Source organism: Pteropus alecto, unplaced genomic scaffold, assembly GCF_000325575.1.
Source record: "Pteropus alecto unplaced genomic scaffold, ASM32557v1 scaffold43, whole genome shotgun sequence".
Classification (NCBI taxonomy): Eukaryota; Metazoa; Chordata; class Mammalia; order Chiroptera; family Pteropodidae; genus Pteropus; species Pteropus alecto.
The window spans coordinates 554,523-572,319 of NW_006435764.1; the positions used below are offsets into that span (position 1 = coordinate 554,523).

The following is a 17,797-nucleotide window of genomic DNA, read 5'->3' on the forward strand; positions in this document are numbered from 1 at the left end:
CCGCCTGGGGACCGCCCCGCCCCGCCCGCGCGGAGCCCGCTTCCTCCTCACGGGTCTGGGGCACTCGGCCCTTTCATGTCGGTAATCACGCTCCATCACACCGGAGACGCGGCGACCCCCCGCAAGCTGCCCATTCCCCACCTGGGACGTCAGCAGTCACAGCAGCTGCTGCTTGAGCGGGGGCCCCCACCCCGCGGTCCCCGCGCCAGGTGCGGCTGCGGTGTGGACGCTACGCCGCGGGGTTGGGCCGCTGCCCACGGTTTTAGGTGCCTCGAGGACGGAAAGGTGCTGTCCATTTAACCGTCAGGAAGGACCTGGGCGCAATTCCAAGTTCTTTAAAAAGCACGAGAAGTCAGAGGACTGTCACATGACCACCCCTTTCCACAGATGAGGGGGGAGCTTGGCAAAGGCCGGATCATCCAGTCTCAGGGTGGGGGGGGTGGCCACCCAGGGGATGTGCGGGTACTTCCCGGGGACCAGACATAGCTCAGGGGACACTTCGCTGGTCCGTCCACTCGCCTGTCCTGGGGCAGAGTCCTCTGGTCCCTCTGTGGTGTCTACTACCGCCATCTCCAGATGCGTCCCCGGCACAGAGAGGGTGACACGCCGGCTGGGGCCAGGTCGCAGCCTTCTCCCAGGGTCTGGAGCCCCACCTTGGCCTCTGATTTCCCGGGCCCCACCTGGCCAGGTGTCTCCCACCTGTGTCACCCACAGCGTGGGGATAACACAGTTCTTCTCACACGGGGTCGGAGAGTTTGGGCATTTTAAGAACTGAATTAATTAAACAACGAAAGCCTCCCCAAGAAGTGTGCCTGGCTTGCCAGGTGCTCCCACCAGGCCTGGCTGCTGCCAGGGCGTCCGAGCTGCCGGTCAGACTCAGGGCTGCAGAGACGGGGTGGCAGTCAGGGCCGGTGGGGCCCGGAGACAGCCGTCCACCCCAGCGTATGGATGGAAAACAGAAGCCACGACTGTCTCTCCGCCTCAGATGCGTGGCGGTCCAGGCCCTGCCTTGCGCCCATGCGCCCGGCATCAGCGGATCCGGGGTTGGTGTGCAGCTGTGGACCTCTGGATTGGAGGCGTGCCCTGAGTGGGGCTGGACTTCGAGTCTCCCCACTGCAGGCCACCCCTCCAGCCCCCCGCGGGCACCGGGCAGTGGGGAAGGCCTGGCAGCTCTGGCAGGAGAGTCTGGGCAGCTGGCCAGGCGCACCGTGGTCATACCCTGGCCCTGGAGGGAGAGCACCAGCCCCATGGAGCCCGGTAGGGCAGGACCGACAAGCTGCCCCCTTCGCAGCCCCAAAGTCACGGCTGGCCCCCCCAGGACAGAGCCCCAGCTGCAGCCTCGTGGAGAAGACACGAAGGCTGGGCAGCATCTGGCCTGCGGGGCTGCAGGGAGGACCTGGCCCCTCCCCATCCCCCCGGGGTCTGCCAGGCGAAACAGACTGACCCAGTAGCTCTGCAGGTCCCCTTCGTCAGGACCTCGACCGTGCCCGAAACCGGAACGGAAGCGACAGGCCGGGGAGAGACGCGGCCCTGGCCACCTGGGCCAGGGACAGCTGGGCTGCGGGCGGGGTCAGGGTCGGGGTCAGGCCAGGGCCCCGCGTTTCTGGTAGCCCAGCGGCCGCCTTCTCTACTGGTGGGATTGGGGGATCGGGAGGGTTGAGGAGTGGGTGGGACATCTCGGTGGGTGGGGGGCGGCCCTGTGCCTGTGCCCAGGAGAGGGGACGCCTGAGGGAGCTGCGGCTGCTTCTGTCACATCACGTGTCTGCGGAGTGTGGTGAGCGGCCACCGTGCAGGGCCAGGTGGGGCCCCCCAGATCCCCCGCCTGCAGGGCCCCGGCCTGCCGGGGGCCTGTGCGTGGCAGGACCCCGGGCTGGCAGGCACTTCATGCTCACTTGCGTTGGCGTCCGCTCAGTGGCCCGTCACCGACGGCTATCTGAGGCCCACTTCCTGTCCCAAGTCAGAGCAGCCTGAGTGAGTCAGTGGCCAGTGACAGCGTGACAGCAAGAGCGACACCCCGAGGTGCAGCCAAAGCCTCCGCCCCGCTCGCCGCGTCCATCCGCTGTCCTCCCGTCTCCGTGGCAACGCCTGTGCGGTCCCGCTGGGCCGGACCCCAGCCCTCCTGCCGGATTCCCGCAAGCCCACGAGCTTGTCAGATCCGGGGGGCTGGCAGCCTTTTGGGTCACTGCCCTGGGCCAGGCACGTCCCCAAGTGTGTCCCTGCTCCCTGTGCACAGACAGCCCCTATCGCGAGTCCCCTGCCCGTGCCACCCTCTTCCTGTAAGGGTTTTCGGGGCCTCCTTTCCACATGAGGAAAGTGACGCTCGCGGAGGCAGCAGCACGTCCCAGCCTCACCCCAGCCTCACCCCAGCCTTACCCCTTGCCCCGCACCACCTCTCCCGGGTGTGAAGCCCCGGGGCGGACAGAGTCACAGTCACTGCTGGGCTGCTTTAGGGGACCCCCTTGCCTCCCGACCTCTCCACTGTCCCTACTGGGCTTGGGGAGGTCATGGGGAAGGACCCTGATCTTTGAGGCTGGGTTACTGGCCCCACGCCTGCCATGACCTCTGACCCCTCCCCATGGGCCCCAGAGCTGGACGCTCCGGCCTGGGTTTCCTGGGGCGCCCGGCCTTAGTTAGATTTTCAGGGGACAGGAAGGCAGCTTGGTGGGACCCCAGGAGGAAGCCCTGGACAGCCGGTGGCACGGATGCCAACATGGGCAGGTGCCGCCACCCTGGGCCCCAGCAGTGGCCTGGGCAGCTTCTTCTGGGGTGTGTGCCTGGGAAGTGTGCCGGGGCCTGGGAGTGCCCAGGCTGCAAGCTCTGGGCAGCCGATGGAGCCCGCTGCCTGGCTGGGTCCGGCCAGCCTTGGACGTGCAGGGCGTGACCCAGGCCGGTGACAGACGGGTTGGGGGTTGTGGTGTGGACTCAGGCCTCCGGGGAGTGTGGTTGACCTGATGCCTCCCTGCCTTTCTGGGGTCATGAGGGTTACAGGCCTGTCACTCACACTCCCCTTGGCCTGGGTCCTGGTCCCCAGCTGCAGACCCTCGAGCTTCCCTCCAGGCCTCCGGTTCCTAACACCCGCTGGTCTAACGGCAAGCCAGACCCGTCCACCCTGCCTGCCCCTGGGGACGCGCCTCTGCCCTGCTTAGCACCAGGTGACCTCGTGCCCAGCTCTGAGGCCTGACAGGGAGCCCCAGCTACCCCAGTGGGTCAGAACGGCTGAAGCGCCAGGCTTCTGGGCACCCACTCACTCACCACATCTGGCACCCTCCCCTTCTCCCCCATGACCACTCACTCACACACTCATCCGCTCACTCATTTACTCAGGCCTCACTCATTCATTCAATCACCCATGCATTCATTCATTCACTCTGCACTCGACCATTCATTCATCTACTCATTCGCCCACTCACTCATTTACTCATTCATTCGCACACTCCTCAGCCATCCATTCATTCATTCACTCATTCACCCACTCATTTACTCACTCATTCAATCAATTACCCATTCGGTCATTTACTCGCTCATTCATTTGGCATTTCGTTCATTAATCCACTCACTCGTCCACTCACTCGTTCATTCACCCACTCATCCATCCATTCATTCATTCACTCATTTATTAATCCACTGATCTATTCACTTATTCGTTCATTCATCATTCTATACTCCCCCACATCCCTGTGATCTGTGAGACACACTCTCTCCTAGGTACCAGGGCCAACTTAGGACATGGGGAGGGGATCTTAGGCCCCTCCCCAGCAGGATGGGGGCCCAGCCCAGCCACTCCCACCCCCATTGCTGACACGCCTCCCCAGGTGGGGTCTCCTGGTCAGGCCCAGGAGGAGCTGCCAGCCTCGCGGGGGTGTGTGGCCACCTGGGAGGCAGAGGCTGAGTCTAGCCCCAGTGCGGGCACCCGGGGCCTAACGCTCGCCCCATGGCCTGGGGCCAGGTGTCCATCGTGCTTTGGTGGCTTCTCTGACGAAGCCCATCGGGGTAAATACCTGTGGGGATGGTTTCTGGGCTGGGGCCAGTTGGCATCTCCCCAACTAGTGGGCACAGACACTCCTGCCCCTCATGACCACAGGCCCACATGCGAGTCCATCTGGCTCGAGGCTCCCCACTGCCCGGGTGGGGCCAGGTGCCAAAGCACAGCCAGCACTCCGGGCAGCACCGGGCTGGGGGCTGCCTGGTGGGGAAGCATCTTGTCACGGGGGGTTCCACCCCCCAAGCCCCTCTCCAATGAGGGATAGGTTGGCCCTGGGAGCCCCGTTGGCAGTGAGGACACCGGTGACCTTTCTAGGCACCAGGAACTCAGGGGTCTGGCTGCACAGAAGTGCTCAGAGCAAGTTTGGGGTGGCGGTCCAGGAGGAGAATGCCTGAGGCCAGGACTTGGGGAGCCCTCAGGAAACTAGGCCCCACCTGGCACACACGCCCACTTCTGCTTGTCTCCAGCTGCAGCCAGACCAAAGCAAGTGCCCACTGTTTACCTGGGCGAGCAGAACCACAGCTCTGCTCCGCCCACTCACGTGAAGCCACTGGGGCTGGAGCCAGCTCTGGGGCTACAAAAGGCTCCTGCAGACTCAGGTCCCTCCTCAGAGGCTGCCCCTGGGGACGTCTCCCCCTCCACGCGATGGGTGTCGGCTGGAGGCAGCTGGCCGTGCTTTGGGCCTTGGCTCTCGCCCTGGCCTGCGCCCAGCACACAGGTGAGCTTCCCGCTGGCTGGCGTGCCCTGGCCACGGCCCGGTGCCCCTGCTCCCCCAAGTCCTGAGGTGGCCCTGGTCCAGGGCGGCCTTGTCCTGGGCTCCGGACAAGCCTCGTGAGCTGCTCCGGCAGCTTGACCTTGCCCCCGGCTCTAGCCGTCCTGCAGGTTCCAGCTCTTGGGGTTGGGGAAGGGTTCCCAGGGCTGAGGGGTCCCAGTGGGGGCATGGCCTCTGAGGACCCCAGAAATCAGAATCACTGCATATGACGAGGTCTCGCAGTGGCCTCGGGGCCGACACCGCTGTCCCTCAGACCCCACCCCGGCCTCTGCTGCGCTGAGTCCCACTCGCTCGGTGGCCCTGAGCACCCCCTTTGGAGTGCAGCCGCGTCCTCACTCTTGGCCACCAGATGCCCTAACCTGCTCCACATTTTCCTGCAGAGGCCTAGTGGCCTCCTGGCAAGCTGTCAGGCCCTCTGTGGCTTACCAGCTGACCTCTCAGCGGGCCGCTACCAGTTTTGTCCCCACATCTGAGCAAGGACACCAGTGCCCAGCCTGTGGTGGACACTCGCTGTGAAAGAATGAGTAGTGACTGAATAATTGGCCCCTGGAGATACCCAGTCAAGGCTAGGTGACACCCCCAGAATGTTTGTGGGTGAAGCTGAGGAGGTTGTAGCTCAGCCGTGGGCCTGGGACACTCTCCCCCTTTGAGGCCACGTGCCTGCCCTACACCTGCTCCGGGGGGCGCCCTCCCCTCCTCCCAGAGGCAGGGCCCAGGTGGGCTCTGAGGAGAACCTGAGCCTCCCTCCTGTCCCCCAGGGGCCCACGGTGTCTCCCCACCTGTCAGAGCTGCCCCAGTGGCCCCAGCTGGCAGACCTCTGAGTGGTGACTTGCCTTGGGTACCTCCCAGTCTGCCCCACCGAGGGGTCGGGACTTGGGGGCTAAGGGATACCCCTGCTCACACAGCCCCTGCCGGTCGCCTGGAAACTCCCCTGTAGGCTGCTAGCTATGTTCTCACCGTCCTGCAGAGAGGGGGTGACAGGCCGGAGGACCAGCTGAGGGACGTCTTCATTCCTCCCTGTCTAACTCCTGATGTGTCAGCTGTGCCCGTGTCTTCTCAGCCTGGAGGAGGGGCTGGCGGGTGCCTCCATGGGCATTTCTGTGTGGGTGCTGCGTGTGCAGAGCAGGGAGCATGGGGTGCGGTCCTTGTGGCTCCGGGAGAGGTGGGGGGACAAGGTGTGCCCCAGCCAATCCATCTGCATTTCCCCAACTGGCTCCCATGGGGCCCGCCTGCCCCATCTCATCACCCAAGGGACTGTCTTCAGACACCAATGAGACTCGGGCACTTTTGAGGTTCTGGGTACAAGGAGCCCCGCGTGCCAATGGCCTTCTGGGCCGTGCGGGTGTGACCACGGACAGCCCTGGGTGTTCCAGTCCAGCACGAGAGGACGTGAAGGGCAGAAGGAAGCCTTTGCCCACAGAGGCCTCCAGGCCACGAGTGTGTGCTGGGCAGGGAGGCCGCATGGCACAGTCCGGCTGGCCAGGGAGCCCACAGCCTCAGACGGCCACTTGGCATCTTGCTGGGCACAGACCCCCACCCCCGACGCTGTGTGTGTGGGCGGTAGGCACGGGGGCTGTGCGTCAATGCTCTCCTTCCTGCAGGTGACCCCCTCCTCGGGGTGACCATCCTCCCGCCTCTGAGGACCACCCCCGTGATGCGAGGTGAGTGTGACCTTGCGAGGCCGGGCTGGGCGCCTTAGTTAGCTGGGCCCTCCTCCCTCAGACCTGGGGGTGCAGCTTTCGGAAGACTGTGACTGAGTGTTGACAAAGAGCCCAGGACGTTTAGGTCTCACCTCCCCAGACGCCTGCCCTGGGGCAGCGGGGGTTCCAGGCGGGGCAGCGGGGGTTCCAGGGGCAGCGGGGGTTCCAGGCGGGGCAATGGCAGGTTCCAGGCGGGGCAGTGCAGGTTCTAGGTGGGGCATATGGGTTCCAGGCGGGGCGCCCTCAGCACAGTCCTTGCTACCCTGCAGCCCTGAATGCGGCGCACAACGGGCGCGTGTGCAGCACCTGGGGCGACTCCCACTACAAGACCTTCGACGGCGACATCTTCCGCTTCCCCGGCCGCTGCAACTACGTCTTCTCCGCGCATTGTGGCTCCGCCTATGAGGACTTCAACGTCCAGCTGCGCCGCAGCCCCGAGGCCAACGCCACCACTCTGAGCAGGGTCACCATGAGGCTCGACGGCACAGTCATTGAACTGACCAAGAGCTCCGTCCTGGTCAATGGCCGCCCGTGAGCCTGGGCCCCTGGGTGGCCGTGGGAGGGACATGGAGTCACCTCCGTGAGTGTAGCCGGGTGGGGTCTTCCCTGGGCCCTGCGCTTGGCCAAGAACCCTGCCCTTCTTGGGTTCTTGTGCTGCCTCTGGAAGTGTCCCCTTCCTAGTGCTCCTGGGCCCCCTGTCCTTGTCACACCCACTGGCACTGTCTGTGGCATAGTGGCCTTGTCACATATACGACTGTCCCCGCCCATCGCCCCGTCCTCACGCGCCCTCGCGCCTCAGCCGCCCCTCTCCACAGAATCCAGCTGCCCTTCAGCCAGTCGGGGGTCTTCGTTGAGCGCAGCAGCAGCTACCTGAAGGTGGTGGCCAGGCTGGGCCTCGTCTTCATGTGGAACCAGGACGACAGCCTCCTGGTGAGTCTGGGGCAAGTGGGGGCTGCCACCCGTGGGCGACGGCCTCTCGAGAGGGAAGGGGTGTTCTGGGTGAGGGTGAGTGGGACAGCGGGGAGAGGATGGGCCCCTGGGCGTCCCTTCCAGGTCAGAGCGCTGCCTGAGAAGCCCCAGCCCCTCCTCGGGGCGTCGGTCTCCCACACGTCCTCTGTCCCTCCATCCTGGGTGTCCCTGGTGGGCCAGGCATCTGACATGTCATTTCGTTCCAGCTCGAGCTGGACACCAAGTACGCCAACCAGACCTGCGGGCTCTGCGGAGACTTCAACGGTATCCCTGGCATCAACGAGTTCTTCTCCCACGGTGAGCCCAGGGGCACTGCCACCGTCGGCTCCCTGCAGGGCTGTCCTCCCAGTCCCAAGTCATGTCTCCAACTGCGTGCACATGGACCCACATGCCATGTACCTGCACCCGAGCATAAAGACCTGCACACAGCCATGTACGCACGGGAGAGGTGCACCTGCACACAGCCACATGATCTAGCATGCACACGTGCACATGTGTGCACATCCATGTGATCTGGCATGCACATCTGGACACCTGCATGATGCCGGCATGCACGCCTGCACGCTCACACGATCCCAGTATGCACACCTGCACACACGATCCCAGCATGCACACCTGCACACCCGCACGATCCTGGCACACTGTATGGTTTGCAGCGACGCGTGGGGCCCTCTCAGGTCGCTCTGGGCAGTGGGCACCTCTGTACCCCACACTCTCACCTGAAATTACAGACCAGCCTCCAATCAGACACTGTCACTGCTCCTGGTCAAGTTTTTGCCACCAAGCAGTGGCCTTTTGTGCAACCCACACCCAGGCCCCGGAAGCCCCACAGTGTGGGCGGGGAGGTGGGCATAGCTGGGACATGTGAGGCGTCAGGGGGCCGGGGGCACAGGGAGCCAGTGAAGAGCCCAGCGCTGTGCTTCCTGCAGATGCCAGGCTGACCCCCATCGAGTTTGGGAACCTGCAGAAGATGGACGGCCCCACGGAGCAGTGTCAGGACCCTGTCCCTGTGGCCCCGGCCAACTGCTCCACAAGCACTGTGAGCCCCGGCAGGGAGGGGCGGCAGGGGGGGGCCTGCTCCTGCAACCTGGGTGGTGGTGGGGGCTGTGGGCCGAGGCCTTCGAGAGCCGGGAGACAGCGTGGGCTCCCCGCTCTGCCCCCAGGGTATCTGCGAGGGGATCCTGAGCGGGGAGCCGTTTGCGGGCTGTAATGCCCTGGTGGACGCCGGTAGCTACGTGGACACCTGCCAGCAAGACCTCTGCCTCTGCGAGCACGCCGACCTGACCCGCTGCCTCTGCCACACCCTGGCCGAGTACTCCCGCCAGTGTGCCCACGCCGGGGGGCTGCCCCTGGACTGGCGGGGCCCCGACCTCTGCCGTGAGCGCCTTGCCGCCCTGCCCGTCACCCTGTCGCGCCCCGGGCTCAGGGGCAGGGGCAGGCTGTGACACGGGCCCTGCTGTCCTCCTTACAGCCCAGACGTGCCCCCTCAACATGCAATACCACGAGTGTGGCTCTCCCTGCGCTGACACCTGCTCCAACCGCGAGCACTCCCAGCTCTGCGAGGACCACTGCCTGTCCGGCTGCTTCTGCCCAGAGGGTGAGACGGAGACCCCAGCCCCACCAGGCGCCCTGAGAATCACACGGATGCATTCGAGGTCCCCGGGCGGTCGGCGCTGCTACGCCGGACGCTTGGAATGAAAGCCTCTGTCCTGGCCCGCGGTGTTCCTGAGCCCCTGGGTGTGGGAGCCTCTGAGGGGCAGGGCCACCAGGGACAGAGGGCCTGTCCCCTGCACACACTCGCTCGGTGGACACAGCCTGGCACCTGCCACATGGCCTGCCCCCTCCTGCAGGGATGGTGCTTGATGACATCAGCCAGACCGGCTGCGTCCCTGTGTCCCAGTGCCCCTGCGTGTACAATGGGGCCACCTACACTCCGGGGGCCGTCTACTCCACAGACTGCACCAACTGGTAGGGCCCCAGGTCCCGCCCTCCTGTCCTCCCAGATGTGTCCTGGAACAGTTCCTCTGGGGACTGGCCCAGGTGCCGGTCGCCCCCTCCCACGTGGGGCCCGGGCACAGGCGGACGCTGACGGGCCCGGTCCGCGCAATGCAGGCAGGCCTGCCGGTGGGGCGGGCGGCGGAGCTCCCAGGCCAGCCCGCCCACAGCCTTTCCCCGCTCTTAGCACCTGCTCCGAAGGCCGGTGGAACTGCCAGGAGCTTCCGTGCCCCGGCACCTGCTCCGTGCTGGGCGGCGCCCACTTCTCCACGTTTGACGAGAGGCCATACACGGTGCATGGTGACTGTAGCTACGTGCTGGCCAAGGTGCGGCCGGGGTCTCTGCCCAGGGCCGCTGGGCCGCTTGGAGCTCCTTCCAGTCCTCCAGCACACGGCCCCAGCACCACGGGGCTCCCAGGGTGGGCGAGGGGGAGGGGGTGGGGCGGGCTGGACAGAGCTGAGGACGCTTGTCCTTGTCTGCAGCCTTGTAATGGCAGTGCCTTCACTGTGCTGGCCGAGCTGCGCAGGTGCGGGCTGACAGACAGCGAGACCTGCCTGAGGAGCCTGACGCTGAGCCTGGCTGGGGGACAGACGGTGAGTGCAGACCCTGGGGCCGGGGGAGGGGCCGCGTCCCTCACGCAAGTGACCACTGCCCGAGCCTTGACTCTGGTGTGGGCAGCGAGCAACAGGCATGGCCTGAGGCCCTTCCCACCCCATTTGCTGCGTGCATCTCTTTGCTCGGTGGAAATGGGGCCCTTCCCACCTCATTTGCTGTGGGTCCCCTGCGTGAGCGGCTTGGGGCGAGAGACGTGGCCTCCGCACCTGCCCCAGCCCACAGTCCTCGTCTCAGAGAAACCTCGGGATGCGAATGGGCCCAGGGGACCCGTCATCAGCCCGTCCTCGTGGGAGCTACCCACGGCGAGGACTTGCAGACACATCTCACAGCTGCCGGGGCTGTGGGGGGTGGACAGGAGTCAAGCCCTGGCCCCGCTGCCTGGTGAGACCACACTCTCTGCTGCTCCCAGGTCATCGTGATCAAGGCCAGCGGGGAGGTGTTCGTGAACCACATCTACACCCAGCTGCCTGTCTTGGCAGGTGAGGGCTGGGCCCCAGCCTCCCCTACCTCCCAGAGGGTCCCGCACCTTGCACCCCACGGAGACCCTCGTCCTCTGTGTCCGCAGCCAACGTCACGCTCTTCAGTCCCTCGACCTTCTTCATCATCGCCCAGACAAACCTGGGTCTGCAGGTGGACGTCCAGCTGGTGCCCACCATGCAGGTGTTCGTGAGGCTGGCGCCTGAGCTCCGAGGGCTGACCTGCGGTAAGAGACGCCACCGCCCTGTCGCCCGAGCCCGCCCTTGGAGTCTGGGCTCACGGGCCTCACGCCACCCCCACCCCCGGCCCAGGTCTCTGTGGGAACTTCAACCAGAACCAGGCCGATGACCTGCGGGCCCTCAGCGGCGTGGTAGAGGGCACGGCCGCCGCCTTCGCCAACACCTGGAAGACGCAGGCCGCCTGCCCCAACGTGAAGAACATCTTCGAGGACCCCTGCTCCCTCAGCGTGGAGAACGGTACGTATGTCCACCTGCCCGTGGCCCGGGCCGTGGAGGTGCAGGCGCGGGCTCCAGCTGTCCACTCCGGGCCTGTGGGGTGCGTCCGGGGGCAACTCGGCAACTCGCCAGCACGTGCAGTCTTTCGGGCCACAGTGAGCCGGGAGTCGGGAGGAAGGCACAGGGAGCTGGGGGAAGCCCTCTCCATGGGCGCCCACCCAGGCGGGGGTGGTGCTTAGGAGTTCGGGGTGGAGGGAAGGGGTGCACCTCCACGCAGCCCCCCGCAGATGCCACATGCGCCCGCTGACGCCGTTTGTCCTCCGTCCACAGAGAAGTACGCTCAGCACTGGTGCTCGCGGCTGACTGACCCACAAGGCCCCTTCGCCCAGTGCCATGCGGCCGTGAGCCCTGGCACCTACTTTTCGGTAAGGCCGCCCACCTGCCTCTCCCCTCTGGCCGCACAGACGCCCCCAGGGGGTCTGGGAGGGCCATGCAGCTGGGTCCAGGCCAGCCAGTGTCCTGGCTTCATCCCTCGTGTCCCTAGTCCGTCACTCACCACAGTCCCGAGTTTGTCTCCTGCCTTTGGCCCTGCCACAGGCCTGGGGTCCAGACCCAGACAGTTCGACACCCACTGATCCCTGGGTCCAGTTGAGCCACTGCGAGGCTCTGGCGTCTGAGGCCACCAGGCAGGGCTGGACCTGCTGGGCCACAGAGACGAGGCCCGGGTGTCCCTGCCCAGTGGAGAGCTTGGGCGGTGGAGCGCGCTGGGGGCGCGGCCCGGCCGGGGCGGGGCGGGGCCTGGAGAAGGGGCGGCTGCGGGAAGCGCATGTGGGCGGGGCCCCTGACGCCCCTGACGCCCGGCCGTCCCCAGAACTGCCTGTTCGACACCTGTAACTGTGAGAAGAGCGAGGACTGTCTCTGTGCGGCCCTGTCCTCCTACGCGCGCGCCTGCGCCGCCAAGGGCGTGCTGCTCAGCGGCTGGCGGGCCGGCGTCTGCGGTGAGCGCACGGGCGGGGTCTTCCGGGGCCCGGGGTGCGTGCTCCGTGGTCCCTGCTCCGAGGGGCCGGGCCTGGCGGGGATGGCAAGCCAGGGGCCTGGGGACGCTCCTTTCTGAGTGCTGCCCCTGTCCTGGCGTCCTGCAGCGAAGCCCATGGACACCTGCCCCACGTCCATGACCTACCAGTACAACATCAGCACCTGCCAGCCCACCTGCCGGGCCCGCAGCAATGAGGACGTCACCTGCGGCATCAACTTCGTGCCTGTGGACGGCTGCGCCTGCCCCCACGGCACCTTCCTGGATGATGAGGGCAAGTGTGTGCCGGCCACTAGCTGTCCCTGCTACTATGGGGACTCCACAGTCCCCAGCGGGGAGTCGCTGCATGAGCACGGGGCTGTCTGGTGAGTCCCCGCCGGGCGGCTGGGCGGCGGCCGGGGCGGGAGGGCAGCCGGCGGGCCCTCTGACCGCCCTCTCCTCGCAGCACCTGCACACAGGGCACACTGACCTGCATCGGAGGCCACGCCCCCGCCCCAGGTGAGCTGGGCAGGAGGCGGGGAGGCAGGGCCCTGGGTTTCCCCCCGTAACTTTGGGATGAAATGCTCCCAGTCCCCGTGGCTGCTGGGTGTTGATCGGCGTCTGTCAGGCCATCTCTGCTCTCTGGGCTCAGCAGGGGCGGTGGGGCCGGCCGTACCGTGTGTGCATGGGACACGCACACCCACGCAGACCTGTGCGCACACGCGCACATCCCGCACACGTGCACACACTCACCATGCCTCAGGGCGAGCATGGGCTCGGCCGGAGACTCATGCGTTGAGTGTGCAGCGGCCGTGTCCCTCAGAGCAGGCTGGGCAGGTGGTGGCTGAAGTCCCCTGAGTGGTCACTCTCTCCCCAGTCTGTGTCCCCCCCATGGCCTACTTTGACTGCCGCAATGCCACGCCTGGGACTGTGGGGGCCGGCTGCCAGAAGAGCTGCCAGACCCTGGACATGGACTGTGTGAGTGTCCCATGACCCTGGTGGTCCCCAAGGACCTCAGGGACTGCCAATGCTCCTGGGGACCCCAAGGACCCCACACCTGCTTGGCCCTCATGGGCACCTGTGGAGACGTCCGTCCAGGCTGGCCCTAGGAGGACCCCTGCCCGAGTGTCTGCTGCGCCCGCTGCCCGGTGGCCCCACACAGCCCATGCGGCCCTGCTGTCATCTCAGGGCGCCCTCCGCCCCCCTGCAGCGAGCTCTCTGTCCCGGCTCATCCACTGAGTTTTGTCTGCCCTGCCCACAGTACGGCCCTCAGTGTGTGCCCGGCTGCGTGTGTCCTGACGGGCTAGTGGCCGACGGCGAAGGTGGCTGCATCGCTGTGGCTGACTGCCCCTGTGTGCACAATGAGGCCAGCTATCAGGCCGGCCAGACCATCCGGGCGGGCTGCAACACTTGGTACGGGGGACTTGGGGTGCCATCCTCGGGGGGAGGCGCAGCCCAGTCAGGTGTCCGGAAGGCCCCGCGGAGGCTGTGGGAGGGATGCCCTGCCCGCGCCAGCTCCGGCCTGACCAGTGGCACCCCTCCCAGCACCTGTAAAGGCAGGATGTGGCAGTGCACAGACGAGCCCTGCCTGGCCACCTGCACCGTGTATGGGGACAGCCACTATCTCACCTTCGACGGACAGCGCTACAGCTTCAACGGGGCCTGCGAGTACACGCTGCTCCAGGTGGGGCCCGAGCTCCCGGCTTCCCAACACTCCTGTGTCGCGACCCCCATCCACCGCCTGCCGTCAGCCCCGGCCCCGTCAGCCCCGTCCCTGCCGTGAGCCCTGTCCCCGTCAGCCCCGTCCCCGCTGTCAGCCCCGTCCCTGCCCTCAGCACTGTCCCCGTCAGCCCTGTCCCCGCCGTCAGCCCCGTCCCTGCCCTCAGCACTGTCCTGCCTCCTGTTGGGAAGGTGAGTAGGGTTCTTCTTGTCTCCGCAGAATGACTGTGGAGGGAATGGCAGTGCCCAGGACACCTTCCATGTTGTCACTGAGAATGTCCCCTGCGGCACCACAGGGACCACCTGCTCCAAGGCCATCAAGATCTTCCTAGGGGTGAGTGAGGGGCCGGGACACCCCTGGGAGGCTCCAGGGAGTCCTAGGAAGGCCTCATGTTTCCCGCTGAGCCGTGATGGGCACTGTGTGGCTAGTAGGCCCTCCTGGGAGGTGGCCTGGGGTCCTCGCTGGGCTCTGAGTGACCCCTCCCTGTGCAGAGCTATGAGCTGAAGCTGAGTGACGGGCAAGTGAAGGTGATCGAAAAGGGTGCGGGGCAGGAGGCGCCGTACTCCATCCGCCAGGAGGGCCTCTACCTCGTGGTGGACACCGAGGCCGGCCTGGTGCTGATATGGGACAGGAAGACCAGCCTCTCCCTGAGACTCAGCCCCGAGTTCAAGGTGAGGCCCTGCCCCACCGCCGCTGTGGAGAGCAATGAGGCTGTGCTCAGGTGTCCTCTCCCCAGGGGAGGGACGGGGTCGGAGGGCAGGGGGCAGGGAAGGGGGCTCTGGCCCCTCCTGGGCTCGCTCTGAGCCTCGGACCCCTCCGTGCCCCAGGGCAGGGTCTGCGGGCTCTGCGGGAACTTCGACGACAACGCCGCCAACGACTTCACCACGCGGAGCCAGTCCGTGGTGGGCGACGCGCTGGAGTTTGGCAACAGCTGGAAGTTCTCCCCGTCCTGCCCGGACGCCCCGGCCCCCAGGGACCCCTGCACCGCCAACCCCTACCGCAGGTCCTGGGCCCAGAAGCAGTGCAGCGTCATCAACAGCCCCTCCTTCGCCGCCTGCCACGCCCACGTACGTGCCGCCTTCCCCCCGACCCTCGACCCTCGGGGAGAACTGGGCGGAAGTCGGGGGCCAGTGCCACCTTGCCGGGGAGTGGCCGCGCTTTAGGACCAGCCTATGGACATTAGGGTCAGTCTGGCCGGCCATGAGGGACAGGGCTTTGCTGTCCTCGACGTCTGGGGGCACCTGGCCAGGCCAACGCCACAGTGCAGGCCTGATCCCCCGAGAGCCCGCAGGGCAGAGTCCCCGGAATCTGAGGCCCTGCCCCACAGGTGGAGCCCGCCAAGTACTACGAGGCCTGCGTGAGCGACGCGTGCGCCTGCGACTCCGGCGGCGACTGCGAGTGCTTCTGCACGGCCGTGGCCGCCTACGCCCAGGCCTGCCGCGACGTGGGCGTGTGCGTGTCCTGGCGCACCCCGGACGTCTGCCGTGAGTCGGGCTCTGTCCGTGGTGCTGAAGGGCGAGGGGGGCGGCGGGAGCCGGCGGAGCCGCAGCGAGCCCTGGGCCCGACCCGCACACGTGTGCACAGCAGCCCCGCAACGTGCACGCGACACACGCGTGTGCGTGGACCTGTCCGTGAAAACCAGACGCACGGGGGGACCCCAAATGGGGGGACTCGGCGAAGGACGCGTGTTCTAATCCAGGGCTGAGAAACGAGCCTGGAGCGCGAGGGGCGGGCCCCTCAGATCCCTCCGCCCTGGGACGAGCGGCCCCGCCCCAGCACGTCCAGGGGACCAGGGGTCCGGCGGCGGCCTTAGCCTCTGTCGTCTACCCTCAGCCCTGTTCTGCGACTACTACAACCCTCAAGGGGAGTGCGAGTGGCACTACCAGCCCTGCGGGGCGCCCTGCCTGAGGACCTGCCGGAACCCCAGCGGCCGGTGTCCGCATGACACGCAAGGCCTGGAAGGTGGGCCACTGCCCTGCAGGCCTGGGGGTGGCTGTCCCAGGAGTCCGGGCTGGACTTTTCCTGGCCTCTCCGGGTGCCTTTGTGGGCACAGCCCCGTGCTCCCCGTGGCGCTGTGGGGGAGGCCCAGGGCTGGGGACTGTGGAGGCCGTGGGCGTGCAGGGGGGACTCACGCCTCTCTGGCCCGCAGGCTGCTACCCCAGGTGCCCACCAGAGGCTCCCACCTTCGATGAGGACCAGATGCGGTGCGTGGCCACATGCCCGCCACTGCCTTGCCAAGTCCAGGGCAAGTCATACCGGCCGGGCGCGGTGGTCCCCACGGACAGGAACTGCCACTCCTGGTATGTAATTCGCAAGCGAGGGGCCTGCAGCCTGCGGGGTATCCGCCCGCCACACCCAGGGGCCTCATCCCTTCAGGAGGGGTCCCCGGCCTAGGCTCCTGAGGGGGCACCAGAGCCTCCTGTTGCAGAACGAGGGATGCTGGGGGGTGAAGGGGAGGAGTAAGCAGAATAGGGCCGGGGTGGGGAGTAGGCACAGCCTGTTGCCACCAAGGACCTTGGGACAGACGCCCTGGACGGGGAGTGACATTGCGTCAGGGGGGCTCACTGGTCATTGACTGGAAGGGGCTCTCTGAGAGGGTGTGACCATAGGCCCACAGGGCTCCCCCACAGGGGCCGCCCCTACCCACCCTGCACCCCAGACCCACCTTCTCCCTCCTACTGCCAGCATTTGCACGGAGAGTGGCGTCCAGTGCATCTACGACACCAAGGGTGAGCGGCGGGCGGCCTTCCTTGGGCCTGGGGTCTCAGGGTCCCCGTGTGTGTCCCAGGACCCTGACGTGCTTGTCACTCTGCTCCCCACAGCCTGTGTCTGCACCTACGACGGGGGGCACTTCCGCCCGGGTGACGTCATCTACAACACGACAGATGGCACGGGGGGCTGCATCTCTGCCCGCTGCGGGACCAATGGCACCATCGAGAGGACGGTCCACGGCTGCGGCACCACCAACCCCGCCCCCCACACCACCTTCTCCTTCTCCACACCGCCAACCGGTGAGGCAGACACGCTGGGCTGACGTCCCAGTCCTGCCGTCAGGGCTGGGGCTCCGGCGTGGGGCAGGGGCTGTGAGCGAAGGCGCCCAGCCAGCCTGGGCATCCTGTCCCCGCTCACCTCGGCTGTAACAGAGGCCTCCTGGGAGCAAAGGGTCCCCAGAGCTCTAGCTTTGGGGTCACATGTGCAGGTGCTGCCCGGGGAGCCGGCCCCCTTAACTGACACATTTGCCCGTCGATTCGATAGCTGTGGGCACTGCACCCGCTGCGTGCACACACGTCCCGGGCCGGGTGTCTGTCCTACTTGAGCTATTGAGAACCGAGACAGACAGGACTGAAACCCCAAGGCAGCTGACTGAGGGGGCGAGGAAGGGGGACAACAGGCTGGGGGAGCTTGAGGACCCAGTGAGCGCCGGCTGCTGACACTCAGCCCCTGCCTTCTCTTCTGTCTCCAGTCACGAGCTCGCTGCATCCTCCTGGCACGTACCCTGGCCCTGCCACGAGCCGGGCGCCCACGGGCACGCTGAGCAGAGCCCCGTCCACCACTGTGGGCACGTCCCCCGGGCCGATGCCTTCGAGCGCCTCCGGCTCCCCACGCCCGGGCTGTGGGGAGGAGTGCCAGTGGTCACCATGGCTGGATGTCAGCCGTCCGGGACGGGGCATCGACAGTGGTGACTACGACACTCTGGACAACCTCCGCGCCCACGGGCACCGAGTGTGCCAGGCGCCGAGGGCGGTGGAGTGCCGAGCTGAGGACGCCCCTGGGGGGCTGCACCGGGCCCTGGGGCGGCACGTAGAGTGCAGCCCAACGACAGGGCTGACCTGTCACAACAGGGACCAGGTTTCAGGGCTCTGTGACAACTACCAGATCAGGGTCCTGTGCTGCTCTCCACTGCCCTGCCCCACCACCCCGCCTGCAACCCACAGGGCAACTGGAACTGGGTCCACAGCTCCCCCTGGCACCACAATGGGCCCACACACTACCTCTACAACTAGCAAAACACCTGCCCCAGGTACCACTACATCTGCCCCGGGTACCTCTGCGCCTGCCCCAGGCACCACTACATCTGCCCCAGGCACCGCGACACCTGC

General features: G+C 66.7%; 1 protein-coding gene across 1 annotated transcript in view; it reads left to right on the forward strand.

Moving 5' to 3' along the window:
• Nucleotides 1-17,797, forward strand: part of MUC5B (mucin 5B, oligomeric mucus/gel-forming) — a 100,063-nt gene that overhangs the window by 17,089 nt on the left and 65,177 nt on the right. The window contains exons 3-15 of the mRNA XM_015588663.1: nucleotides 6,319-6,415; nucleotides 6,724-6,985; nucleotides 7,270-7,384; nucleotides 7,630-7,720; nucleotides 8,353-8,462; nucleotides 8,587-8,800; nucleotides 8,895-9,020; nucleotides 9,274-9,391; nucleotides 9,606-9,744; nucleotides 9,901-10,011; nucleotides 10,443-10,512; nucleotides 10,599-10,736; nucleotides 10,822-10,986. Of these exons, the coding sequence (XP_015444149.1) occupies nucleotides 6,319-6,415; nucleotides 6,724-6,985; nucleotides 7,270-7,384; nucleotides 7,630-7,720; nucleotides 8,353-8,462; nucleotides 8,587-8,800; nucleotides 8,895-9,020; nucleotides 9,274-9,391; nucleotides 9,606-9,744; nucleotides 9,901-10,011; nucleotides 10,443-10,512; nucleotides 10,599-10,736; nucleotides 10,822-10,986 (1,756 nt within the window). The remainder of the gene's footprint in view (nucleotides 1-6,318; nucleotides 6,416-6,723; nucleotides 6,986-7,269; nucleotides 7,385-7,629; nucleotides 7,721-8,352; nucleotides 8,463-8,586; nucleotides 8,801-8,894; nucleotides 9,021-9,273; nucleotides 9,392-9,605; nucleotides 9,745-9,900; nucleotides 10,012-10,442; nucleotides 10,513-10,598; nucleotides 10,737-10,821; nucleotides 10,987-17,797) is intronic.